Source organism: Centroberyx gerrardi, chromosome 6 (genome assembly GCF_048128805.1).
Source record: "Centroberyx gerrardi isolate f3 chromosome 6, fCenGer3.hap1.cur.20231027, whole genome shotgun sequence".
Taxonomy (NCBI): Eukaryota; Metazoa; Chordata; class Actinopteri; order Beryciformes; family Berycidae; genus Centroberyx; species Centroberyx gerrardi.
In genome coordinates, this window is record NC_136002.1 from 18,317,540 (window position 1) to 18,341,973 (window position 24,434).

At 43.0% G+C, this 24,434-nt stretch overlaps 2 protein-coding genes across 5 annotated transcripts in view; one reads left to right on the forward strand and one right to left on the reverse strand.

Moving 5' to 3' along the window:
• Positions 1-4,134: 4,134 nt before the first annotated feature.
• Positions 4,135-7,516, reverse strand: rnf26 (ring finger protein 26). The gene is made up of 2 exons (XM_078284292.1): positions 6,358-7,516; positions 4,135-6,102 (listed from the first exon to the last, which is right to left on the reverse strand). Exons 1-2 carry the CDS (start codon positions 7,147-7,149, stop codon positions 5,593-5,595), a joined length of 1,302 nt encoding a protein of 433 aa, XP_078140418.1. The 5' UTR covers positions 7,150-7,516; the 3' UTR covers positions 4,135-5,592.
• Positions 7,517-18,828: 11,312 nt separating this feature from the next.
• Positions 18,829-24,434, forward strand: part of mcamb (melanoma cell adhesion molecule b) — a 36,880-nt gene continuing 31,274 nt past the window's right edge. For 3 of the 4 annotated variants that reach the window (XM_078284372.1, XM_078284375.1, XM_078284374.1), the window contains exon 1: positions 18,829-18,955. In XM_078284372.1, the coding sequence (XP_078140498.1) occupies positions 18,892-18,955 (64 nt within the window). In that variant the 5' untranslated portion in view covers positions 18,829-18,891. The remainder of the gene's footprint in view (positions 18,956-24,434) is intronic. The other variant, XM_078284373.1, reaches the window with a different exon arrangement.

Sequence of the window (24,434 nt, forward strand, 5' to 3'; positions counted from 1 at the left end):
GGAGGTACTGCTTTGTCCGCTAGAGGGCAGTATTGCATCACTCTTCAGCAGCTATGCCTCATTCATCCAACCTCTAATCCTGTCTGTGGTAGACAGGAACATCTGCAGAGGCGAGTGTAAAGTATCATACTCCAGGGGTGCAATTTGTGGCTCAGATTATCTGGGCAGGATGAGTCATTTCAGGCAGCTGTATCAACAGTCACACGGTCCTGAGGACTCTTTTATGATGGGTACAACAATGGCTGGATGTTAAAATGAATGCCAGAGACATGAACGTACAGTCCATCAGGATTTCATTCATTCCACTCCTGCTCCAGTGGCTTCTTCTCATCACAGCACACAGGCACATAAATATTTATCAACCAGATCCTCGCTTTGATTGCTCTTCACTTCTCTGACAGATAATTGCTCCTAGGCAAGAGGAAGAAATGAAGTGTTTTTATTTCAAAACCAGATTATCCACCATTTGAAAAGTGACACCTACTCTTAGAATATTACCAAATAGCTCAGAATTAAAGCAAATTATGTGCTTCTTTTTAAAGATAGGATTTCAAGTTCTTTGTTGACAAAATAATAACACTTTTACAGACTAAATCCACCATGTTTCAGAAATATTGAATGTTTAACAGAGGGTATTCTTTTCAGAAAAAGGAAAGATAGGCTATTCAAATCAATGAAATTATCCATTCTGCATCTCCGACTGCACTTGGCCTGCAGGAACCTCATTTGCAAAGCCCCACAGAGACAGACAGTTCAATAAAGAGGCCCACACTCACTGATCCACCCCATGCTCTCCCCTATTCATTATAAATATGTGAAAACTGGTGCAACGTTAGCAATCCTACTCTGAACATCTGTGAAGACTGCTTCGTGCAGATTTGAACTCTCCGTAGATCAGCTTGTAGTATGAATAACTTGATCCAAACCATGCAGGTGTGAGAGAGGGTCTGACTCTCTGCAGATGATAACTGAGGTTTAGTCACGTCCGCAAGGCCTTGTTTAAGGGCCGAGACACTCTGGGGACTATTTGGGATTTGGACCTTTGCCATTTTCTCTTCTCTTATCCAGTGTGTTTATACAGCACTCCATGATTTACCAGTAGCCCATAATCGACAAGAATGTACTGTATTTCAACTTAAATTATCTTATTTGTTGGTGTCTTTACGATCTTGCATAGGTCTCCCTATCACCAGTGGTTCAGTTTGACAGCAGAGGCACGTCCACCACATTCCAGAGATTATACTTCATCTTGTGCAGGAACAGTGGCACATTGACATAACATTTTTCCGTCGGTCTGAAGGTGAAAGCTCAAATACCAGAGGGCTCTTAACACGCTGACATCTGACCTGACGGCTATTACGCAGCTTCCTACTTCAGGAGTCACTCGCTTTAATCTGCCTGCAACCCCGCAAATCACATGCTGCGTTTAATCAAGGCTATCGGGATTATCTGGATTAATTACAGCAAACCTCTTAATTGCTGTTGAGTCAGTGTTGGGTGGAGGCCAAGTGTAATGCGCTTCCTCCGTCTTCCTCTTTATCTCTCCACCTCGCTGTCAACCTATTGATGTTTATCGCCTTCACACCCTGACGCCTTTTTTTTTAAATCTAAGTTTCCTCTCTCTTTCTTCCTCTCTTGTCTCTTCTCCATCTCCAGCTTTTATCTAATCTCTTTTCTGTTAAATTCGAATCCCTTTTGAACTGCGGTGATAGTATCTGCATCGTGACAGCAGGCTAAGGCGTGTTATGTCAGGTTAGTCACGTGATTTCTTATATATGGAACAGCGACAGAACAGCACTGCTGGCAGGGTGGGGGTTATTTATGAATTGAATTGAGAATTCATGGTAAATTCCAATTCCTGGAATTGGAATTGGAATGTCACCCAGCCCTAAGGAACAGAATTGGAAATTAATTGGAATGACAGGAAACAATTGAATTCCATTAACTTCCATGAAATTACACTTCTAAGAGAGTTTGTCTTGACTTGATAAACATTATAAATCAATCAATTATCAGTCATTATGAATCAAATAAAAGACAGTTCAACAAATCAAATACATTTAATCTTAATGTATTACGATTACATGTTATGCATCAAATACCACCTGAAAGGTAACTTTAACACTTTCTGATATTCAGTATTGATAATATATAACGTTATGTGTAATCTCAGATATGTGGTAAGAAAAAAACGAAACAAACAAATATGGAATTTCACTGAATTTCACTGAATTAAATTCAACTTCTGGAAAGTCCAATTCAATTCCAATTCTGTTTCCTGTAAGTTTTTTTCAAATACCAATTCCAATTCCTCAGGTGATGATGGAATTGATGAGTTCATTCATGAATTGACCCCAACTCTGACTGCTGGAGCTGGTAGAGAGTCACCATGTTGGACAGCAGAGAGGATGCTTGCCTCTATTGGGGCTTAAACCTGGGTCTTCTGGTTGAAGGACGTCCTCTCTACTCATTATGACGCCATGAGAGAGAAACAGAGGTAAGCACAGAGAAAAGGAGAGATTCAGGCAAATAATGAGAGAGAAAAGATGAGTGACAGACAAAAAAAGGAGTGACAATGACAGAGTGACAGACAAAGCAAGAGACAGAAATCGAGCAGGAGACAGAGTCAGAGAGATAAAGATGGAGACAGGGGGCAGAAACAGAAAAGGCGAGTTTGTCATTTTCCCACACTGCTGCAGGCCCGGACTGCAGGGGTCAGAAGGAAGAGGTCGAATCCCCGGGGTATAAAACTCCTCTCCGTTTACTCTTCCCTGCTCTTCCCCTGACATTAAACTTCCTCTTCTCTGTTAACACAACCCTCATTTACAAGTAACACATAAACACTGCTGAGACTGTGCTCATGGGTCAGCGGACAATAAACAACCACTGGATTTGTCTTTTGATCTCTCTGACGGGACGTTTGGTTTTGCGGTCTTTCAGTACAAACCTATGAACACCTCTCAGTCATCAGCATGGTACGATCCCATGTCTTGCGTCGTGTCACTGATGACCCTTTGGACATAGGGAGTGATGAAAGTACTGCTTTGTGATATAAAAGCCTTCATTATGGACAAATGAGAGGTCAACCAACAACGAAAGAGTAAAGAACTCAACAAAGCCTTTTCCCTCATGTTCAGAGACAAATTTGTTAATAACATCAAACGTAAATCGAATTATTTCTACCAACAAAGCCTCAGAATTAAAATCTTGATTTATGTCAGCCACTGCATTCTTTCATCTGACCAGATGACAAAAGATAGAGATATTTTTAGAGAGAACATTGGGAATGGGAATCAAGGCTCAGAAGCTGCAAACCACAAAGCTCTAGTGAATTGTCATATGCTGGTGGAAGTAGTCCCAAACGGCCATTAGGGGCCCCACTCCCCTGACCCTGCATCCTACAACCCCTAAACATACACACACACACACACACACTGGATTCCCTCTGGCCCACATTCTCCTCACAGATGTGAGAAAGAGCCTATATTCATAAAACTTTAAATAACTATAATGCGCTCTATCGCTGTGTGGCAAGGAATTTGTAATCTCATGTGTATAACCCCTCTGGTAACATTTCTCATTGCATTCCAGTAACCAGTAAAAATCTGCATCATCATCCTCCACATTTGAAAAAACCTCATCAGCTCTGTGTACAGGACGTCATGAAAGGAGGGTCAAATAAGCGAAACCAAATTTGGTCAAAATAGAGAAGGCAAAGCTTAAAAAAAATGTGATTTTAACTAAACCAAGTTGATAGGAATGTAAGATTTAAACAGCGTTCTGCAATTTCTGAACTAGACGGGACGTTGGCAGCCACGTCCAGAGGGAAGTTCATGCTCTACAGATATGAATAATAGTTGTATTACATTACAGTTACTCATTCAAGAATAATAGTTACATTGCTAAAATTTGTTTCAGTGAAAAACAGTATGCCTAAATTGCATGATAACCGACCACACACTGCAGAATCACTGGTTAAGCACAATTTGTCTGGTGCTGTCTTTAGGTTTAGGTGTAGGACTGGTAAGGAAAATGACAAATTCTGCTGCTATCCTATGAAAAAGGTTAAGTGTAGGGTTGGTACAGAGACAGACAAAAGACACCGTATCAGTAATTGTTTTATTATGAGCTCAGACTTGCCAGTGTGGCAGCCGTAACGCTTAAAAAAATACATTCATGACTTTTTATCCCTCACCATTCACACTGAACACACAGGCCATACAGATTGAGTCACTGTAGGCGGCATCACAACAGACGACGGTCATGTGAGCTGTTATCAATCCACCGCAATCTTCAGTTAGGAATGCCACTGGGGTTATTAAAGGGCTTTAGGAATACCTGAGAGGAAGAGGTCTGAGTAGACTACAGTCTGGTCTCTAGAAATCATTTATATTCATATCAAAATGTGACAGTCAGACCATTGTCATTAATGATAGCCATGTAATGTAGTAGGGCGTAATTACACCGATAACTGATATTCCATAGTCCCACAGTCACAAAAATAGCCCAGAACTAAAATTCCTCTTGAGAGCCATGCAAATTGTTTCAGAAAACAGTTCTCAAATAGGACATCAAGGCATATGCAATATGGCACTCTCATTTTCCAATAATATGATTCTGCACCACCCACTATTCAGAATAATACAATAAGTGGTGTCACAAATAATGCGCTGTAAACTGTGAACACTGATCAATAACATTTCAGCTTACATCAACAAATGAAAAACAAAAACATGAAATTGTAAACCCTTATTATTTCATACAAAAAAAATCTATGTTTTATTACAACTACGAAAGAAAGGAGAAATCCTTTTATGATTATCTGTTTGCAGTGGCTATAATATGCCAATAATGGAAGACTGGAATAAGCCCCATCAACAGAACCGATAAACCTATTAAAGCCATATTTTGTCAGCTATGACTATCAAATTATAAACCACTTCCACAAAATACACAAAACCCTTTCTACTCTTTTCTCTGTGAAAAGCTCTACTGAGAAACTGAAGCGGTCATGTACAAAAGTATCTTTTTAGGGTAAAAGCACTCGCTACAACAACAGGTCATGGTGTCCCTTTGGGATGCTTTTAATGCATATTACTCCTACAGGAAATACACTGTTGATATATGGATGTGATATTATGATATTGATCGCATGGTGTATGCTACGCAACACAGTATTAGTTTGCTTTCTTCAAAGCTTGGCCCACTGAAAGCACAAGACAGACACATTTTAAGACATAAGTGGTGGTAAACATTTCAGCATCAGGGATGGGACCTGCAGGCTTCCATGACTGCAGGACCTGAGACTCATCATGGTAACACTGGAAATTAAAACAGACACATCTAGCTTCAATGCAGAGATTGCAGGTTATTTGACGCTGCTCTTCTAAACTTCTCTCAGAGATTGCATAGGTCTATCCTCGTACATGAACGGAAACCAATCCATAACCTTGTACCGAAAAAAAACAAATCATAACAAAAAGCCATACAACATCCTCTCAGTGGTGATAAAACATGCACTAAAGACAAGCCTATAATCATGGTAGAAGCTCTGTTCTGCTAGAAGCCCCCAGATCCACATCCATTAGTCCCTCAGAGATATACATCCATAGTGTTGAGGATCATATGCCGACAGAGCGGGCAGTTCTGTTGGTAGATGGGCTGCCTCAGCAGGATGTTGGTACAGTCTCTACACAGACAGAGGTGTCTGCACGGCAGCAGCACCACCGTCTTGGTACAGTCCTGACAGATCACACACTTCTTCCTCTCCTCCTGCTCCTTCAGCAGAGTCAGCAGGTTTTCAGCGTGGGGAAGCTTACTGTCTTTGCCCGAGGAGGACAGTTTCTTTAGCGGTCTGTCTGTGCTGGAGCTGGGTAAAACTAAATCCAGCAGCTCCTGATGGGCCCCGTCTCCCGCTCTTCCATCCGGCGGGTCCCGTCTGTCCTCTCCTGGGTCTCCATCCCCACCCACTCTGTTGTTGTTGTTGTTGTTGCCCCACTGGACTTGTGTCCTCAGTGCCAGGCTTAATCGACTGCCTTGTCGAGACAGCTGCTGCCAAAGCCCCCTCTCTAGCAGGTAGAGGCGATGGAACATCCTTCGCAGCTGTCGCACGGCACCCGGTATGCGGCGGGGGGCGTCTCGCAGGCTCAAGGTGAGGCGGCGTAGAGCCACATAGAGTCTGTGCAGGGCAGGGACAGAGTTGATGTAATTCACAGTTCGCACCGCCGCCTGTCGGGTCAGCTGCTGCCAAAGCCCCCTCTCTAGTAGGTAGAGGCTATGGAGCATCCTTCGCAGCTGTCGCACGGCATCCGGTACGCGGCGGGGGGCGTCTCGCAGGCTCAAGGTGAGGCAGCGTACAGCCACATAGAGTCTGTGCAGGGCAGGGACAGAGTTGATGTAATTCACAGTTCGCACCGCCGCCTGTCGGGTCAGCTCTGGGTTCAGGTAGAGCGTGGTGGCTATGGCGATAGTGACGGTGAGCAGGAGGCCGTAGACGTTCAGTATGAAGATGCTGACGAAGATGTGCGTCAGCGAGACCAGGAAGTCCAGCACCAGCTTACAGGGCGACCACAGGAGGCTGGAGGTTCCCAGCAGGCTGCTGTACAGGAAGGTGAAGAAGGTCAGGGCGAGCTCCAGAACCTTCTGCAGCGGGCTGGAAACCGTCTGCCACACGCCGACCAGGCCCGAGTAAAGGTTCTGGGTGGCGATGAGCACGAAGTTGACCACCGTGTTGGCGAAATAGACAACCAGGCTCACAGCGATGCCGCAGCACTCCACTACTGACAGCACACCTCGGTACAACTGCTCCTTCCCTCGGAGCAGGACGTGCATGGACAGGTAGCCCACCATCTTGAGGCTCTCCAGTAACCCCTCCAGAACCAGCACCCCGCTCCCGAGCATGTCGACGGTGCCGTGGACCGTGTCTGACGCTGCCTCCGCCATGGACACCAAGCAGAAGAGCATAAAGTTCCCCAACTCGCCCACCGAGGTGACAAGCAGCATGGGGAGGCTGTTTATAAAGGCGATGACCGCTAAGACGGACCGGACCAGCGTGTGGACGATGACAAAATTGAGGTCCAGCAGGAAGCAGACGACGTCGATGCATTTTCCTACAGTGGAAATAACAAAGTTCACCAAAGCCATGATCATACAGCCGCTGCTGGGGCTAGCTTAGCGTTACCTTATCGATATTTAGCTCGGTGCTTTCTAGTAGTAGCGGTAACGCTAACTGTCTCTACGGCAAAGTCCATTTCTTGTTCGGTTCAGGGTGAGATGCCCAGCCGGTTAACGTTACCAGACGTTGGTGGGACCGTTAGCTTGTCCGTCATGCCAGGGGAAAACAGTTCACCGTTCCTCATTACGCTGGAAGGACCTTGAGATTAATATATGACCAGCTGAGACGAATATCAAAACACGGCTAACACGCGTTACAGAGGCGGATGTTTGATTTCAAAAACGAAGACACTTCCGTTTAGTTTCCGGGTGTCGTACTCAAAACGTCCCGCTCCCTGGCAACGTTTGATCAGACCGCCGCTTTGTGAAATCCGTAATCTACAAAAATGACAACCGAAACCAGCGAAATCAAAGAAAAAATCACAAAGAGCTTCGAGCTATTTGCTGACGTTACTGTAGTCGCCATACTTGTTTTGATCATGTCAGCTGACCCATCCACTTCCTGTGAGGCTGAGCTGCGCACCTTCGGCGCAACATCACTGACCAACAATAATTATACCAACAGATTTTTTTAATTTAAAACCTTGTAAATGTACAAGCAAAAGGCAAACGTGTACAATATAAACAGTCAAACGTCAACAATGCCTGCTAAGCACCACAAATAGTGTATAGTGAAGAAAGAGCAAAATAGTGCATACAAAATCAAAAATAATACAGGAAAAAGGAAAATCACACATTTGTGAGGGACTTTATCTTATTCAAAATTATAATCTTCAAGGATTCCTTTTAAAATACAAGCTTTTTTTCTTTTTAAAGTTACCAGCGTCAGCAGTACAGACACTTTACACCAGTATACACAAAATTCAGGAGAACAAAGTTGACAGCAGTGTGTAAACAGTAATAGTGGATAGTACAAATAAATAAATAAATACAAAAAAACAAACAAAATAAACAACAAAGAAAAAAGAAAGAAAAAAGAAAAGGGGGTGTAGAGTAAAAATAATATTATACGTTGTATAAAGTTATACGTTGTCTGGGGCTTAAAGAAATTTTCATAATTTCATACTTTTTTTTTCCTTTTAGTAAGGTCTTGTTTGGAGAAGTGATTTGAATTCTAGAAGGAACAGATGCAATGTTGCTGTAGAAATGGAGAATGTTTGTTTGTGAATAAAAACTTTGCTTGTAAGACAAAAAGAATCACTAGATATTGAACTGGTTTGTTATTGGGAACATCATAATACCATATAATATCATATAAAAAAGTTGCATTCACCTTATAAAAAATGTAAGAATTGTTTCTTCAGAATTTCTTAATTGTATCACATTGAAAAAAAAATAAGCAGATGGTGGTTCCTTCTTTTTATTATTGTTTATCACACTTCTGATGAGTAGTTGCTGTAATGAGGACACAGAAAGAGACTGAACTCTGTGTGTGTGTGTGAGTGAGAGAGAGAGAGAGAGAGAGAGAGAGAGAGAGAGAGAGAGACTTCTGAAAATGATTGTAGTCATAATTTTCATCATATTGACCATTCATGCCATTACAACAGGATTTTCCCTCAACCCATTCCATTCAAGTGAACACAATCCCGCTTGTCGAGCTGAGTCTCCCATTACCTCACCTACTTCGGTAACAATGAAAGCCCAAGACAAAAGCTTTGCAGTGCAGAACAACATCAACAGTATTTCCTTCCTTGCCTTGCATCTCATCCTCTCCAGCTGAGCCTAGCAACACTGAAGGAGAAAATATTTTTTTTTTTTTGCCAAAGGAACTGCAGTAGCCTATGTCTGATATGATCATGGGAAATCCTGTTCCAAACCTTTGGACGCTTGACAAACGGCATTTGTTTAAGCGTTTAATGACACATCGGGGATGAAGAGGAGCCGTACGAGGAGCTATAAAAGGCCTTGTGCATTACTTTGTGTCGCGGTGAGCTTGTGGACCTGCTCCTTTTATGGCAGCTAACCTTCTGGTCGGTGAGGAGGCCAGTAGTCAGCTTCCTCTGTTTGTTTTCTGGACAACCAAATCCTTCCTTTCTAAATGGTGAGAGGCTACAAGACGTGGACGGCTTGTCATCGTCTGCCACCCTCTGCAGGCTTTCTTTCTGTGTCTTTTATGGATACTGTAGCCATTACGTGTCCACAGCAGCCTCAGTGCAATACAGGAGTAGATAGGACACTAGAGACACAGAGGCATCCAAACAGAAAATTGCCATATTTTGGGCTGCAACTAACACTTATTTTCATTATTAATTCAACTAATCTTACTTTAGTCAAAATAAAATGTCAAAAATAATGACAAATGGCCACCAGAGCCCAAAGAGATGTCTAAAGATTGCTTAGTTAGTTACTTACAGCAGCCAAAAAATCCCAAAGTATTCATTTTATAATAATATGAAACGGAGAAAAACAAGCAAATCTTTGCATTTGTGAAGCTGTAACCAGCACGTTTGGTATTTTTACTTGATTAATGACTAAAACAATTAATTTCCTGACTAATCGACTAATCCTTTTAGCACTAGCCATGTTATCCATTTGAGGAAACCTTTATTAGAATGTGGCCTTCTTGCATAGGCGATTTTTATTATAACCAAGATCTGACCCAAAATATGCAGCTTCAAGGGTTATCAGCGGTCTTGATAGTGCTTTCCTCAAATTCACTCAACAGTCAGCAGAGGTGCTCAACCCAGCAACTCCCAGTTCAACTGAGACAAAGATAGGTTTCCACATCGACCGTTTGTCAGGAATGACAGTTCCTGCAATCCCTAACTCTGAAGTGGAAGCCCTCTCCTCAGAGCCTCTCAGTTAAAATAAACAAACAACCTCAAAAATAAAGCCCAGAAGACGCCTGCAGGGGCCCCGGCATGGGAAACAAGAGACGCTCGCACAGGATGGATCTGAGAGGGTAAAACAAGCAAACCCCTTGACGCGTTTCCTACAACGTGGCGAGCGTCCACTGATGACTAATTTGCTGCAATTGGTCTTCCCCTTTCCACGTTGTACAGAAGTGTGGCACTCTGACCCGCCCCTCCACCTCCTGGTCTGCCCTTCCGTCCCTAATAACAGCCCGAGACCGGAGAGGCGAGGGGCAGACGTCTTAGGACGGGAAACGACACGGGCGTGGGTGGCGTCACCTGGACACTTGGACGCCTTACCGCTCTGTCTTGGCTTTGCGGGTAGCTAAAATTAACCTAGCAGATTAAGTGCCATCAGTGTTATACAATATTTTAGATGCAGAGAAAACATTTCACTGTATGCCCCTAACTGTTGAGAGCAACGGCCATCTGTAAAGCCTCAACAGGCCCTTGTTAGAGTGAATGGCAGGCTTGTGGTCAGCGTGTCTGATCATTTGTTTCTTAAGACTTTGTGGTTTGTTTTGGGGTTTAGAGTCGAGATCCTCTGATTCAATGTTGACTTTGGCTGCCAGCCAGTGGGACTCACATAAAATTTAGATTCAGAGTGCATCTATGTGTGTGTGTTTTAGAGAGAGAGAGGGGTGGGGGGAGAGAGCAGAGGGTAGGCGGTAGACCAGAAGCTTCTATGGGAAAACACAAACTCCAAGCAGCAGAACTCACTGGAGTGCAGACTGGTCAGGACCCGGAGCGGGACCCTGCATTCCTCACTCACCCTCCACTCAGGCCCGCTGCCTCTGCTGCACACTGGGACAAGGGCGAGAGAGAGAGAGATCGCAGATAGAGGAAAAGGGTGAGGGAGAAAATGAGGGTGAGGTAGAAAAAGAGACACCGACTGACCGACTAACTGATGAACTTAGAGAGAGATCAGATGTAGGAACGGCATGACTAATACTGACTATGGAAATCCCCCCGTTTGTGTTGCGTGAAAGTTGCCTTCCCAGGACCTTGGGCCTGTCTGTGCATCTAAAGGTCAGGGTATCCATGAGTTGCATTAGTAGCAACTCACAGCTTCCTGCTCACTGACTCATTATTCTGTACGTATTTCCCGTAATGACATCACCGCACCTCTCCCCATTGCACACAGTGAGACCCTTTCAAATAAAACTCGAACCGTGAAATGAAATCTCCTCCATCTGCCAGGAAACCATATCATAGTATCAAAATTGTCTCAAGATTTTATTATATGATGAGTTTCATAAAGCGACCCAGAAGAGATGAAAAGAGAGATACCACAGACAACTTTTCCTTTTAAAGAATTCAAGCTATTTTGTTATCCAACACCGATCATTTTCCATGGCAAATTGACTTATAAATTTCCCCAGGCAGAGATAAAAAGTTGTATTACTGAACTGGCGTCATTAACCTTTCTCCTTCGTCTTCATCCTCCTCTTCTTCTCCTCTTATTATTGCAGGAAACCTTCCCTGACTGAACCTCTTCTGAGGAGACATGTCAGTGGGCGGATTTACCATGATTAATGCCCCCTATTACATATAATCACCATGGAGACAGCAATGTTCAATTCTTGGCCCATGTAGTTATCAAAGTGTCCCTTTGTCACAATCCCTGTTATTGTGACGGAGTTTAGCAGAAATTCAAATTTCTCTCCCACTCTGCCCCCAAGCCCCCTCACCATACCAGTGCACACTCAAAAGCCCCCCATCCTCTGGAGCGGCTCGGACAATGGCCGTCTCTCATTCCGGGCCGACTACCCCCCAAAACAACTCGCTCTCGGGTCTGGCCTCAGTGGCTCGGAAAGAATGACTTCTTTTCCTCTCTTTCCTTCCTTCAGGCTCTCCTTTAGTCCGTGAGTGCAGCGCAGAGCCCCGGCGAGATAAACAGAAGCCGTGTGTAATCATCAATCACAGTGGTATGGCATACACAGGGGTACATGGTAAGGCCACTCGCTGGTCAGTACGTCAGGGGGGGGTGGTCTTAAAGGAGTCAAGTTCAAGTGTGTTTACTCCCCATACAGATAAAGACAATTCTCCTATGGGCCAAAGGATTAAACTGAAATGAAATACTCATTCACAAATTACACAGGGATGTGTGCAAATGCTTAGTTAATTAAACCATTATTATGGAAATAGATTTGAAATATTTAAGGGATTAATTGGGGATTTTTCTGCAATCAGTGTTGGAGGTTTTTGGCCAGGCTGCATCCCGTTGTCAGCAGGTTGTGAAGCGTGCTCTCAGCAACGTTTGAGGTCTTTGCAGTCCCTGGGAACTCAGTGGGGGAGGGGGCTGATGCTTTTCCTGCTTCTATTTTCCTTATTCAGCCTCATTCCCAAACCCATTGGCCCCGATATTCCCAAACCCCCTGCCCAGGATGTATCATATTAAATAAAGGCGAAAAGGGTACATTCTTACAATTTGTCCACAGGGAATTTTAAGAGGGCTATTGAAAAAATGGTTTCCCCAAATTCTATATTACGCTTAATTATGTATCCGCGCTCTTTGTACCACTCCAATGTCACATGGCAGCACTGAAAACTTTGCCATAATTCACTGGCCTTGAGTGGCTGAACAATGTAATTGTTTTGGGACTAGCTACCTCGCTGCTATCGCTACAAACCATAAGGACTCTGCTTCACCCTAAAGGAAATGAAAGCATCAACACAGTGGTTTACACCCTCCTTTACATTCAAATGTAATCTCTTTGGCAAAGCATGAAACCACTTACCCAGTATGCAGTGGTTAGTTACTCCATAGATAGCTAATGTTGTTCTCTATGGGTTCTCAGTATATATACAGCATAGATATACTGTAATCTAGAAACTTCCAATCCAAATCTAACAGGAACTTCATTTGACAACATATAACTTCTCATGTTTAAAGCAAACTGCGAGGGGCTAAACAATTGCAATTGTTCAGTAGTACCCCGCTCTGTGGTAGAGACCCAGTGATTCACAGAGGATGTTATGCTGAGTTTCCTACAACACAAGACCCAATATATTAACACTATATCACAACAGGCTCAGTGAGAGAGATAGAGAGAGGGAGAGAGAGAGAGAGAGAGAGAGAAAGAGATGTTATGGTCTTTTTTATCAGTATTGGCCTTATATTTCCACCAAAACAGAGCAACAGTGTCTGTCTCCACAAACAGATCCCCTCTGATAGCTTTAGGAGGGAAAGAAAAACAGAGCGCCAGTGATGTCTGGTGAACATTAAAGGACGTTACGACTGAATGCACCCACCATGTCTCTCTCTCTTTCACACACACTTTCTCCTTCTATCTTTCTATTTCTTCTCCACACCTGCATTTAGAACCAGCAGACACATGAAAAAAACAATGGACAGTGATTCTTTAATTTTTGGGAATAGGAGTATCACTATCTTTTCTACAGCCTTGAGTATGATCTTGCCCAATACTCCCGAGCCTTCTCTCTCTCACACAGAGGGCTTTTAAATTCATTGTGGAAGCGCTTGGCAGAGAGATTAACAGAAAATAGCTCTCTGAAGCTCTCTCACGGCCCCTTTTGGGTTACCACCAAATATAAATAAATAAAACAACATATCTAAAAGAACACGACTTGAAATAGAGCAGTGAGAATTGCTGAGAACACAACAAAACAAATCCAAAATTTGCAATAAACCTAGCGAAACTAATATTCTTGAAATATGATAATAATCTTTTTTTTTTTTTTAAGATAGAGACAGGAAAGACTGGGAGAGAGAGGGGGATGACATGCGATAAAGGCGCTGGGTCGGATTCAAACCCAGGACATCGTGGTTACATGGGCCACTAAGCCCCGAAATATGACAACAACCTTGACTATACTGCAAAAAATGTTGTCAAGTGATTTTATCTTGTTTCCAGACCTATCAAACGTATTTATATTTTGATATTTTGATATTTTTAATCAAATTATCTTACTGCACTGGCAGATAATCTTGCTGGTTTCAATAAATGTCACTTTATACATGCCAAAATTACTTCTTTCAAGAAATCATTATAAAACAATTAAGACAATCTTGACACAAGAAACTTTCTCCAAGACAATTTCACTTTTACCAAGTAAATGTCCTGAAACAAGTTATATTAATTATCTTGAGAAAAAGTCAAATTTGTTGAAACCGGTAAAATAAAAAAAATCCTAAAATAAGCTTGATAAGTCTGTATACAAGATAAAATAACTTCAAAAGTTTGTCAGTTTTCGTAAGTGTAAATTTCATGGTCTATCCAGAATTAAACAAAGCACGTAAACTAGGCCACCTATCAGCCCGTCCATGCTGTACTGCGTCCTCACTACTCCCCTGGAGGCATATCGGACCACAGTGAGGAAGAGCCCAAAGCAAAAACAACCATGGCCACCCCATCCTGCTAGAAAAGTGACGCTCCCACTCTTTGACCCCTCCTCTGAGGACTCACTGTCACTCCCAAGGACTCCTCAGGTTCACTATGAAGGCTCCTTCCTCTGCGGCGGTGGCCTTGGCTCGGAGGCAAACCCGCCCAGCAGGCCCGGATGGCACTACCTTCTGTTTTCCAGGAGTGAAAGTTTCAGATATCAACACACACACCCCTACGCTCTTTGAACTGTATCCAAGCGCACAGACTGTGATGGTTCACGTGGGATCGGACAATGCTAAGCTTAAGCAATCAGTAAGACTGTACGGAGATTTTGAGGTTTTGTCAGATACTGTGCAGTCTGGGGAAGCGCTGGATTCTCTCGGGCCCCGTCCCGACTCATGGGCTTGGCTCTGAGTATTTAAGTCACCTTCCCAGTCTTAACTAGAGGCTGAAGAATTGTACCACTGTTTTTCTTGTTTTTATTGAAAACTTTGATTCATTCTGGAAGAGGAAGGATGAACAGTGTGCACCCAAACTGGAGGGCGCTAATATTCTGTCTAGAAACTTTGGGGAAGCTTCCAAGATAGTCTGATGTTAAGCCGGTCCTTAATGTAGAAAATCTTAATTTAAACAAGGCACCTTCAGCACAACTTTGATGATATTAGGCTCAGAATCCTGTCCTGACTGTATTTTTGCTGTGTTCAGCTGTTTTGATCCAGTTTCAGCTAAATCCTAGTGGAGACCATTTCCTATATCATTTCCCTCGTGCTCGTTGTCCTAACCAGGTTCCTCAAAGGTTCCTTGACAGTGTTGTTCATTGTGAACAGTTTTCCGCCTCTAGCTTTAAACGTGTGCTTGTTCAACCTCTCCTCAAAAGACCTTCCTTAGACCCACTGGCCCCCAGTGACTACAGGCCAAACGACCATAAAACTTCTTAGAAAAAAGTCAACCTCAACCAAAATAACATTGTGAGAAGTTTAAACGGATCAACTGCACTACTCAAGGTTACAGTAACTTTTTATAGTAACTGTGGGTGCTGGGTACTACTCCATCTTAATCCTTCTAGACCTTAGCACAGCATTTGATAAGGTTTTTTCCTAATTTGCTATGAACTATATATTTTTTCCTAATGAGGTTTTTGTGGAAGTCTTTCCATATTCTCATTGAGTGTCTACGGTTGAGGGGTGTCATTTTCATCTATTGTTTTCATTTATTGACTCATAATGTCGCCCCTGTGAAACCCTTTGAAACCGGAACTGTGAATAAGGGCTCTTCAAATAAACGTGACTTGACTTGAGCTTCATAGACTTTTAAGACAATTTGTCAGCAAATGTAAGGCCTCATGTCAGAAACCTGGGTGTTGTGAAGAGCAGAATAACGTAACTATTATGTTATTATTATGTACTATAATATTATGTACTATTACTACTAAAAGGTTGTCTTTATTTTTATTTCTTCTAGACTGGACTACTGTATCATGCTGTGGCATCAGCAGTAAAGCCATTTCACAGCTCCTGACAGGCGCAAAAAAACAGAGTCTTTATCTCTCCCCTCCTGGTGTCCCTTCACTGGCTCCCTGTCAGCTGTGGAATCGACTCCTTGAGTCTTCTATAATCTTACTGTGTGTTTATAAAACTCTGCATCTTGACGTTTCATGCGTCTTGCACCTCAGTATACAGTATTTCTGAAATTTTGTGCCCTTTCAACACCCCTAGGTCCCTCAGGTCTCCTGATCAGGGGCTCTTGGTCGTTCCACAGTCCAGGCTAAAGCTAAAGAGTAATTACCTTTATGTCCAGACTGTGGAACAACCCTCCCCAAAGCGTTAGGTCAGCAAAATTCATTGCCGTTTTAAAAATCAATTGAAGACTCAGTTTTACTCTGGCCTTTCAGTATGACTGATGTTTCTAGTTCTGTTATTTTTCCTTTTAACCTTGTGCTTCGTAACAAAGTGTTTTGTGTTTAAGGTGCTATAGAAATAATGTTGACTTGACTTAACTTGACTACTGCTGTTGTGCATGGATGATGAATTGAGTCCCACCTGGGCCCATGGTTCGGTACACAGCAAGTACTGTATGTAGTCTAAGCATATCGTATCAAAGCTGATTTTAGGGGCCCTTGATATTTTAAAACATTTACACCAACCATTCATCCATCATGTCATCATCCCATTTGTCCCTGTGTGAGAGAGACTTAACTCATCTAGCATCTGCTGCGTTTTATTTATTGCAAAGCTAAAGTTTCTGTGTGTGTGTTACTCTCCTTTCTTTCACATGCTGGACAGACTTAATTTATAAATTATGTTCCTAAGCACAGGCAAGACAGAACGACCAGATATCTGGTCAGAGTGTGAACTGTACAGTATTTTGTGTCATTTCCTCACTCCCCTCTCTGACTGTTGCAAAAAGGTAGGAGTGTTTTTTTTATTGCTTACAACCCAGTAACGTGTGTGTGTGTGTGTGTTCTCCTGCAGGTGGGCAAACACTCTAGCTGTCTTTATCTAACAAAGAGAGGAGACCTGAACCCACAGTGCAGGCGGCCGCCCTCATGTTATGCCTCATGTTAATGATAGATATCCTCCGGCTGGCACCGTGTTTTTGCATGGAACGTTAGGGGAGTCAGTCTGATTCAACTCCCAATGTGGCCGTATGTCCATATTAAGCTTGGCTTGTAGCTTAGAGAGGGAGTCACACTCTTTTTATTAGGTCCTAGATATGGATAAGATTATGGTGACTATCTATGTCATAGTCACTATGTAGCGTTAAAGTAAGTAATTTAATTGAATTATGTTAAAATATGTAATTCGACATAGCTGAGAAATGTGTAAGTGAAAAATGTGCGTATTGACATGTTTTACAGGGTTAGAAATGTATTTAGGCTTCTCCTTCAATTTTCCCAACTCACAAATAAGAGGCTGCAAATTGGCAAACAACTTTAGCCTTATGGTTTTTTTTTTTCAAATGGAATGTATAGGTCCTTGCTTATTGACTACATTTCTAAGAATAGATGCAGACTGCGCAGATATGTAGCCTATTTATATTTGTATCATAATCACAACATGTAGTGTGGATGGAGGTATTACAGTATATGCAACATTTTATACATAAATGCTGAAACATATAAGCTGTGCAAGCAAATGCTGTAGATTAACCGAGAGCGTAGGAATGTGAAGGTATCCAGGATAGTTTGTGTAGTCTGTGTAGACAAAGCCTGCTGCAGCTCCCTCCTAGCTGGCTGAGGCTGGGGCCCTTTGGACAGGAGGCACTGAACAGTCTGATGGCTGTCGGCACAAAAGAACACCTAAAGCAGTCTGTGCTGCACTTTGGGGGGATGAGGTGGAAGGTGAAGATGTATGTAGCTCTGTAGCTGCATCAGCTCACCATAGAGGAGGTGGGAGGTGTTTTTGTGTCCAGGATAGAGTTCAGTTTAGACCTCATCCTCCCCTCTGCTGCTGCCTCCAGGCTGCCCAGACTCAGCTCTACACCACTCTGTTCATCCTGCCTGCCTCCATTGCTTTGATGTTTCCTCCCCAGCACACCGCTGCACAAAACAGTGCCTGATGACTGATAAGATATTATTTGGTCAATGTGATCAATTATTAGATGGAGGTCACCAAACACACACAGCTTAGAGGGAACATTGGTCCTGAATGCTAAATGCTGGACTCCATTAGGCAAAGGTATGGCAAGTGCCACACCTTGCCAGACCAAATTAACGCACATGCTTCTCTCATGGCAGTTAGGCTACATGAGCTCCAATCTTCATCATCCATGGTTGCCCATTATAACCAACAAGTTATAGTGCTCTTTGTGGGGAGTTATATCATGTTTATCAAGAGCCTTGGAGGTAGAATCTATAAATTAACTTCTCAGACCCCCCACACCTCCACCCTCCCTGCTGTTCTCACTGAAGTTCCTCCTACTAAACGGCACACTGCAAAAAATATCCATCTTAAGTCAATTAATATAGTATTGAGGTCATAAAATCTTTTTTTTTTTTCTAAACGAAAACAAAAATCTACCAAAGGGGCGAGATATTCACTTGTTTCGAAAGCAAAAAAAATGTTCTTGAACCAAGTGTCAATTCCTTTATCCCATAGCAGAGTAATCTTCCTTGTTTCAAGATACTAACACTTTCTTTCCAGACACCTTAAACAAGTAAAACTGCACAGGGAACAAGCGCAATTATCTCATCGGCAGAACTTTTCACTTGTTTTGAGAAAATGTACCTTTCAAGAGTGAATATGAGCCTAAAAGACTTGTGCACATGGACATTTTTTGCAGTGCAGCAGCTCCTATCTGCCCCTCCTGCATCATTTGCCTCCCTTCGCGCGCCGCTCCTCTCTCTCTCTCTCTCTCTCTCTCTCTCTCTCTCTCTCTCTCTCTCTCTCTCTCTCTCTCTCTCTCTCTCTCTCTCTCGCAGTTTGCCAGGAGGACCAGCCGCCTGTCAGACTCCCTCACACACACACACACACACACACCCGGGACAGACAGCAGCAGTAGGCTACCGAGCGACAACCATGGCTGTACGGGACGCTGCCTCTCTGCTCGTCGGACTTTTGGTCCTCTTTCACACCTGGGGAGGTGAGTGATCTGGAAATGCCGCTGCATGGGGATATTCTTTTATTCGTTTAATTAACAGCGGTAGGTGAAATATAGTGTGGGACCTTACAGGGGTGTCCAAACTTTTTCATGTTAAGGACCCACCGAACAGGTTTGTCCCAAGGAACTCCATTTGAGAGGGTGTTTGTTGTTAGATATGACTCGATACAGGATTATAAAACTGCTCTGGTCGTAACTGCTTGGACAGTGAAACTTATGATCAAAATAGTCATCCTTACACCTTACAATCATAGTAAATGAATTCAACTGTTCATCATTTTTCTGGGGACCCCCTGGAACCCCCTCACAGACCCCTGGCGGTCCCCGGACCCCACTTTGAGAACCACTAGTGTTGCGTACAGAGAAACTTTGCGTTGTTGCTCCTTCGAGCTGCAATGTGCGGGTCCTGTGCAAACTGCAAACATGTGATACACTCTTGCTTCTTGTTTAGACTTTTTTTTTTTCAGTAAAAATGTACCAAGCGTGGTAAACTGTCCAGCCGCTGCAGCCCTGTGGGGTTTTAACCTGGCTGGTTTGTTGATTAAAATGCACCTATGCCAAAAAGATTTTATCAGTCCCATGATCTTTTGAACCAAAGTCCCCAAGGAAATTTTCATAGGCTTTTATTAATATTCAGACTTTCCAACTTGAACAGTTGTTTTGTTTGGAAATGCATGTAGAGGGCATGCATTAGAATATAAAATCAACTTATATTTCACTCCTTTTGGAGTGAATGTGCCACTTACCACTTAATCATTTGAATGGCTGCCTGAAGTATAACTGAAGCTATATTGTGTGCAGGGTGTATAATGTGTGGAAATTGAGGAATGCAAGCTCTGTACATTCAGAAAGGGTGAAAGCTATGACAGACTATTTTTTTACCCAAGCACTTCTTGCAAATGAACATGTCAGGATTTAACTATAATTTAGAAAAATGCAAATCGAAATGACTGCAATGAGATGTAATGAGATGAATAATACTTATTGGCTCATTTCCAAGGTCTAATAAATGAGTTATAGTTGGTTTGTGTAGTTTCCTGTAGTTGTGGCTGCTGTGATCTATAAAGGTCCAGTTGAAGTCAGGAACCTCTCAGTCTGTTTTCTGTCAGCTCTTGTCTGTTCCCAGCAGTGATAAAGTGGCCCAGTGCGGCCCAGGCGGCGGTGAATAGCACAAGTATGTTTCTATCACACACACATACACACACACACACACACACACACACACACGGATGCCAACATACCCACTGTGAGATCTGGCTCTCACTATAGGCATACAGTGTGATATTTGCGTGACGTTTCAGCTGCTCTGGTCGGACCGGCAGAGATAGAGTGTCAAGCCAAAGGAAGGAAAGGAAAGGAAGAAAAATGTTTACCTGCGGAGATAATGACGCTATTACTCAACTTTAGACCTGCCTCCACTGTATTTTATCATGTGTTAATCAGACTGCTTCTTAAAATGGGCGAACTCGGTATATCTGACACTCAGGAAAAGTTGGGAGGCAGCCATGAGATGCAGATGTATATTTATTTTTAGACGAGTGTGTGAGTGTAGATTTATATGTAGTGTTGTGAAGGTGAGGAGGGCACGCTAATCTCTGCTATCCACATCACGGCTTTGTCATTTCAAAGGAATTTTCTTGTGTTGTTTTTGTTGTTTGTTCAAACAAGACATTTCAGCGTGTGCTTTTCCTCCCAATCCTTCCTCTCCGTGTGCCTGACTTCCCTCCTCTCTTACCCCCCCTCCACCCCCCACTCCTCCATCTTTACCTCTCCATATCCCTGTTTACGGTTCCCCATATGAACCTTTTCCTACCTCCTCCCTGTATTGTGCTGATCTCCTGTTTTAGTTCGGCCGAGCCATTGTACATGATCCCTTTTCCTCCTGGTCCAACTCTCCCTGCCACATATTAATTCCACTTCCTGGAACGCTCCTTCTCCGGCTTTCTTATCTACCTGCCTGAGTCGTGGCAGAGCTCTCCCGCAACTCTGACCCCCCCCCCCAAAAAAAACACCTCGCCATTCACATCCACCGCCTCTCTCATCTGTTAATAAACCTCGCTCAAGTCTCTTGTTTTTGGCAGGATGAAGATATTTCCGCCTCATTCACACATTTGGCATCCAATCTGTTCTGAGGAGCTCTTTCCACTGTGTTGGAATTCAAACAGGACAATTCATATTTGATAAGTCTGTCAAAGGTATCAGAAGCTACATTTATCTTTCTCACGTGGTCAAAAGGCAACAGGTTTTAGGCAGACTTTGTAGACTAGTTAACTCTTGGCAACAGCATTTTTGGTGATAGATGTTCAGAAGGCCAACTGTTTCCCTCCTTCTAGGGGAGAATGACTGTTATCTAAAGAATTCGAGGTTGCTGGATCTGGAAAGACCCTGTGTTTGGACACTTGCACATGTATGTGTATGTGGAGCATTGATGAGGGCGAACGCGTCTGCGTGAGAACTCTGTCTCCAAACCCCGAGGACATCAGAGGGAAGATGGACATGTTGTCGGACTGTATAGCCGTGACCCTCGATAAGGATACAATTCTCTTCCTGTGACATCAGCCCATCGAGGGAGGCCAAAGTGCCGGGACATTAGACCTCTGTCATTAAAAGGTCGTCAGTTTTTGCTGCTGCTGAGGGGCTGCGCCTTCGTCCCATGAGCTCAAAACAACTGCTGCTCTTCAGAAGAAGTGAGCTGCTCGCGGACAATAAATGTCCTTGTTGTGTCCCAACCACAGCATTGAAAATAGAGGCCCGGCAATCTGGCAGAAGATCAGCAGAGCAGAGCGGGTTTGAAACGGAAGTCCCTAAATTCAGACCTCTCGTCCGGCATGTACCCGCAGTGAGGAATGCTACTGTTTCAGTTCCAAGCATCTGACCGGCTACTGGATGTTAATGTTCATGTTGCAGATTGGACATCGTTGGAAAGCCTTGGTGTTTGAAGGTCTTGCATCTTCTCCTTTATAATTAAAGTCCATAGCAACAATCTTCAGACACCCAGTGTGATTTCGCTCATGCTTGCATTTGGTTCTGTATACATACAGCCTTATAGGCTTAATTATGGATTACTAATGTGCATGGAAATTGCCAGATATCTAACCAAGAGTATAATATAGTAGTATTATGTAGGCAAACCATTGCGTGATATATCCAAGGGTTTGGTGCAAGACAAAGCATTTACATGCAAGGCAAATGCAGATGTATACATGAGCATTACATATTCATGAATGCTTCTGTGAGTAACCAGCAGCTAGAGATACGCACCACGTCCAAAACCTTTCAGAGTTACATGGTAGCAAGTTTGTAGGAAATGAAAGCAACTTTTTAGCAAATTGTTTAGCTTGTTTGTCCCTGTCCAAACATTTAGCAGCAGTCTGTTTTGTGTACTTTCAGTTCCTTGTCTGGAGAAAGTTTGTGTGGGCCGCATGGTGTCTTATCTTTATCCTGAAATAAAGCTCTGAGCTGTCCAAGCACACTGTTTATGTGTTCCCATGCAACAGACTCCCCAGGACACCACGCAGAAACGGAGCAGTCCACGACTGTTTTTGATCTGGTCTGTGACGGCGCAGCATCAATCTGGAGATGTCTACGTTTGTGTTGGTTAATTCACTGTTGTTAAGATTTGTGAGACATTATCCAGATCCCCGGTGAAATCTGAAAAGGAAACAGAACAAAGGCTAAAGAGTATCAGTCTTGACGTTATAGCAAGATGCAGAACAGGGGATTTTTATAGTAAGACAAAGGACAGTGCTATTAACAAATACTGACCTGGAAATAGCAGGAAAACCGATGCATGTATCATAAATGATCACAGAAATGCTATTGCATATGGTACAGATGTTTTGAGTGTATCTCTGTTCGCCTCTTGCATTTGAAGCGCTCTACCTGCTAGAAGTAAAAAATGTAGAGGTAGTTTGGTCAAGAGTCACTGGGTCTACCCATAGATTAACTGTGAGAGCAAGATGAGCCACGGAGAGGGAGTTTCCTGACTGATTTACTGATGAGGTTACGGGACAAAATGTGCATCTGTAATGGATTTGTTAGGGTCTGAGTGTGTAGTGGAATATAAATGTGATTATGGGTAGAATCCTTTCTGCTTTTCAAGAAAGAATCGAGTGTGATCCTGCTCTCTTCAAGCATCACTGCTTAACTATTGTAGGTAGGCTGTCAGAGCTAGTGAGGACTGCAGTCTCTCTGTCTCTCTCTCCCTCTGTCATGCACACACACACACACACACACACACACACACACACACACACACACACACACATTTTCGTTGGGCTTTGTCCAATAAGAGTCCTTGTCTTTAACTTTAGCATCGTTGGCACTGAGGTTTTGAGTGGAAAGTGAGTGGAAGGAGAGGCCATCCAGATCACTTTGACCTGTTAAAGACTTTGTCAAAATAGATGATAGTAAGTGACTGGCTCCAGGATTTCCAGTATTAGAGGATACATTACAGATAAATGCTAAATAAACAATTGTACAGATTGGTCTCATGGGTCAAAAGGCCGGACATCTCTGCTGCCCCATGGAACATTTTGGTGAAGGAACACCCTAGTTCTAAACAGAGAAAAACGGATGTGAGAAGGGAAGTTAGAGAGTTACTTCTCTAAATGTTAGGGTGGTCGACTGAATGCACTGAGATGTAATCGCAGAAAGCTGGGCTCAGCAATGAGAACTGCTACAAGGATGAATCATTTTGTTGTTAGAAAAACAAAAATAAAATTATAATATGTACTTTTGATTTTGTTGTTTTGACCCTTTACAAACAAATTAATGATTGGTTGATTTTGTACTATTTGATGTGAAGAAGGCGAGAAAGAGGTAGAAAAAGTCTTGAGAATTTCCCGCTTTTGAGGAGCTTTGGGGAGTTTCTTAAAGAGGAGGAATCTTCCAGAGGCATCTCTTTTTCACTGCCTTTGAACGAAGAGGAGGAATTTTTGCTCAAGACTCATCAAATTCAGAGGCATCGCTTTTTTCATTGCTTTTGAACTAATTTTTGGCCTCACTCCTCCCGTACTCTTTTCCAGTTTGTTAGAGTTAGATTAGGTGGGGAAAACATTTGAGATTTATTGCTTTACTGCTTGAGCAAACTTAAATAAATCTTACTTTCCCGCATTAAGTTCATTTTGTAAGTATTATCATCTCTCATGTGAGAAGACTAGCTCCTCAGAAGGGTTACTCTGCCTCTCCTCGGAGATGTAAAAACAGACATTTTCTGTGTTGCTAAACCAGGTCCGTAGATGAAGGTTTTAATCGGTTGCTCTAGACTTTTAAAGCAACATTCCTGTAGCAGTAAAAGTATACTTACTGCTTAAATACTAATCCAGCAACCACACTAACAATTGCTGCACTTACTGTATCTTTATAGGGGCCAGGAAGGGTGCAATTAGGCTTCAGGATAGGAAACAGTTAGCTGCTGGACGAGTACCTCCCGCCATCAGCCTATAGATTATAATCCCAT

Excerpts from the sequence above, each read along its gene's own strand:
- rnf26 (XM_078284292.1), bottom strand. The coding sequence starts at position 7,149 with ATGATCATGGCTTTGGTGAACTTTGTTATTTCCACTGTAGGAAAATGC. Across the intron at positions 6,103-6,357 it reads TGCACAGACTCTATGTGGCT|CTGCGAAGGATGTTCCATCG; the intron begins GTACGCTGCCTC and ends GCCGTGCGACAG.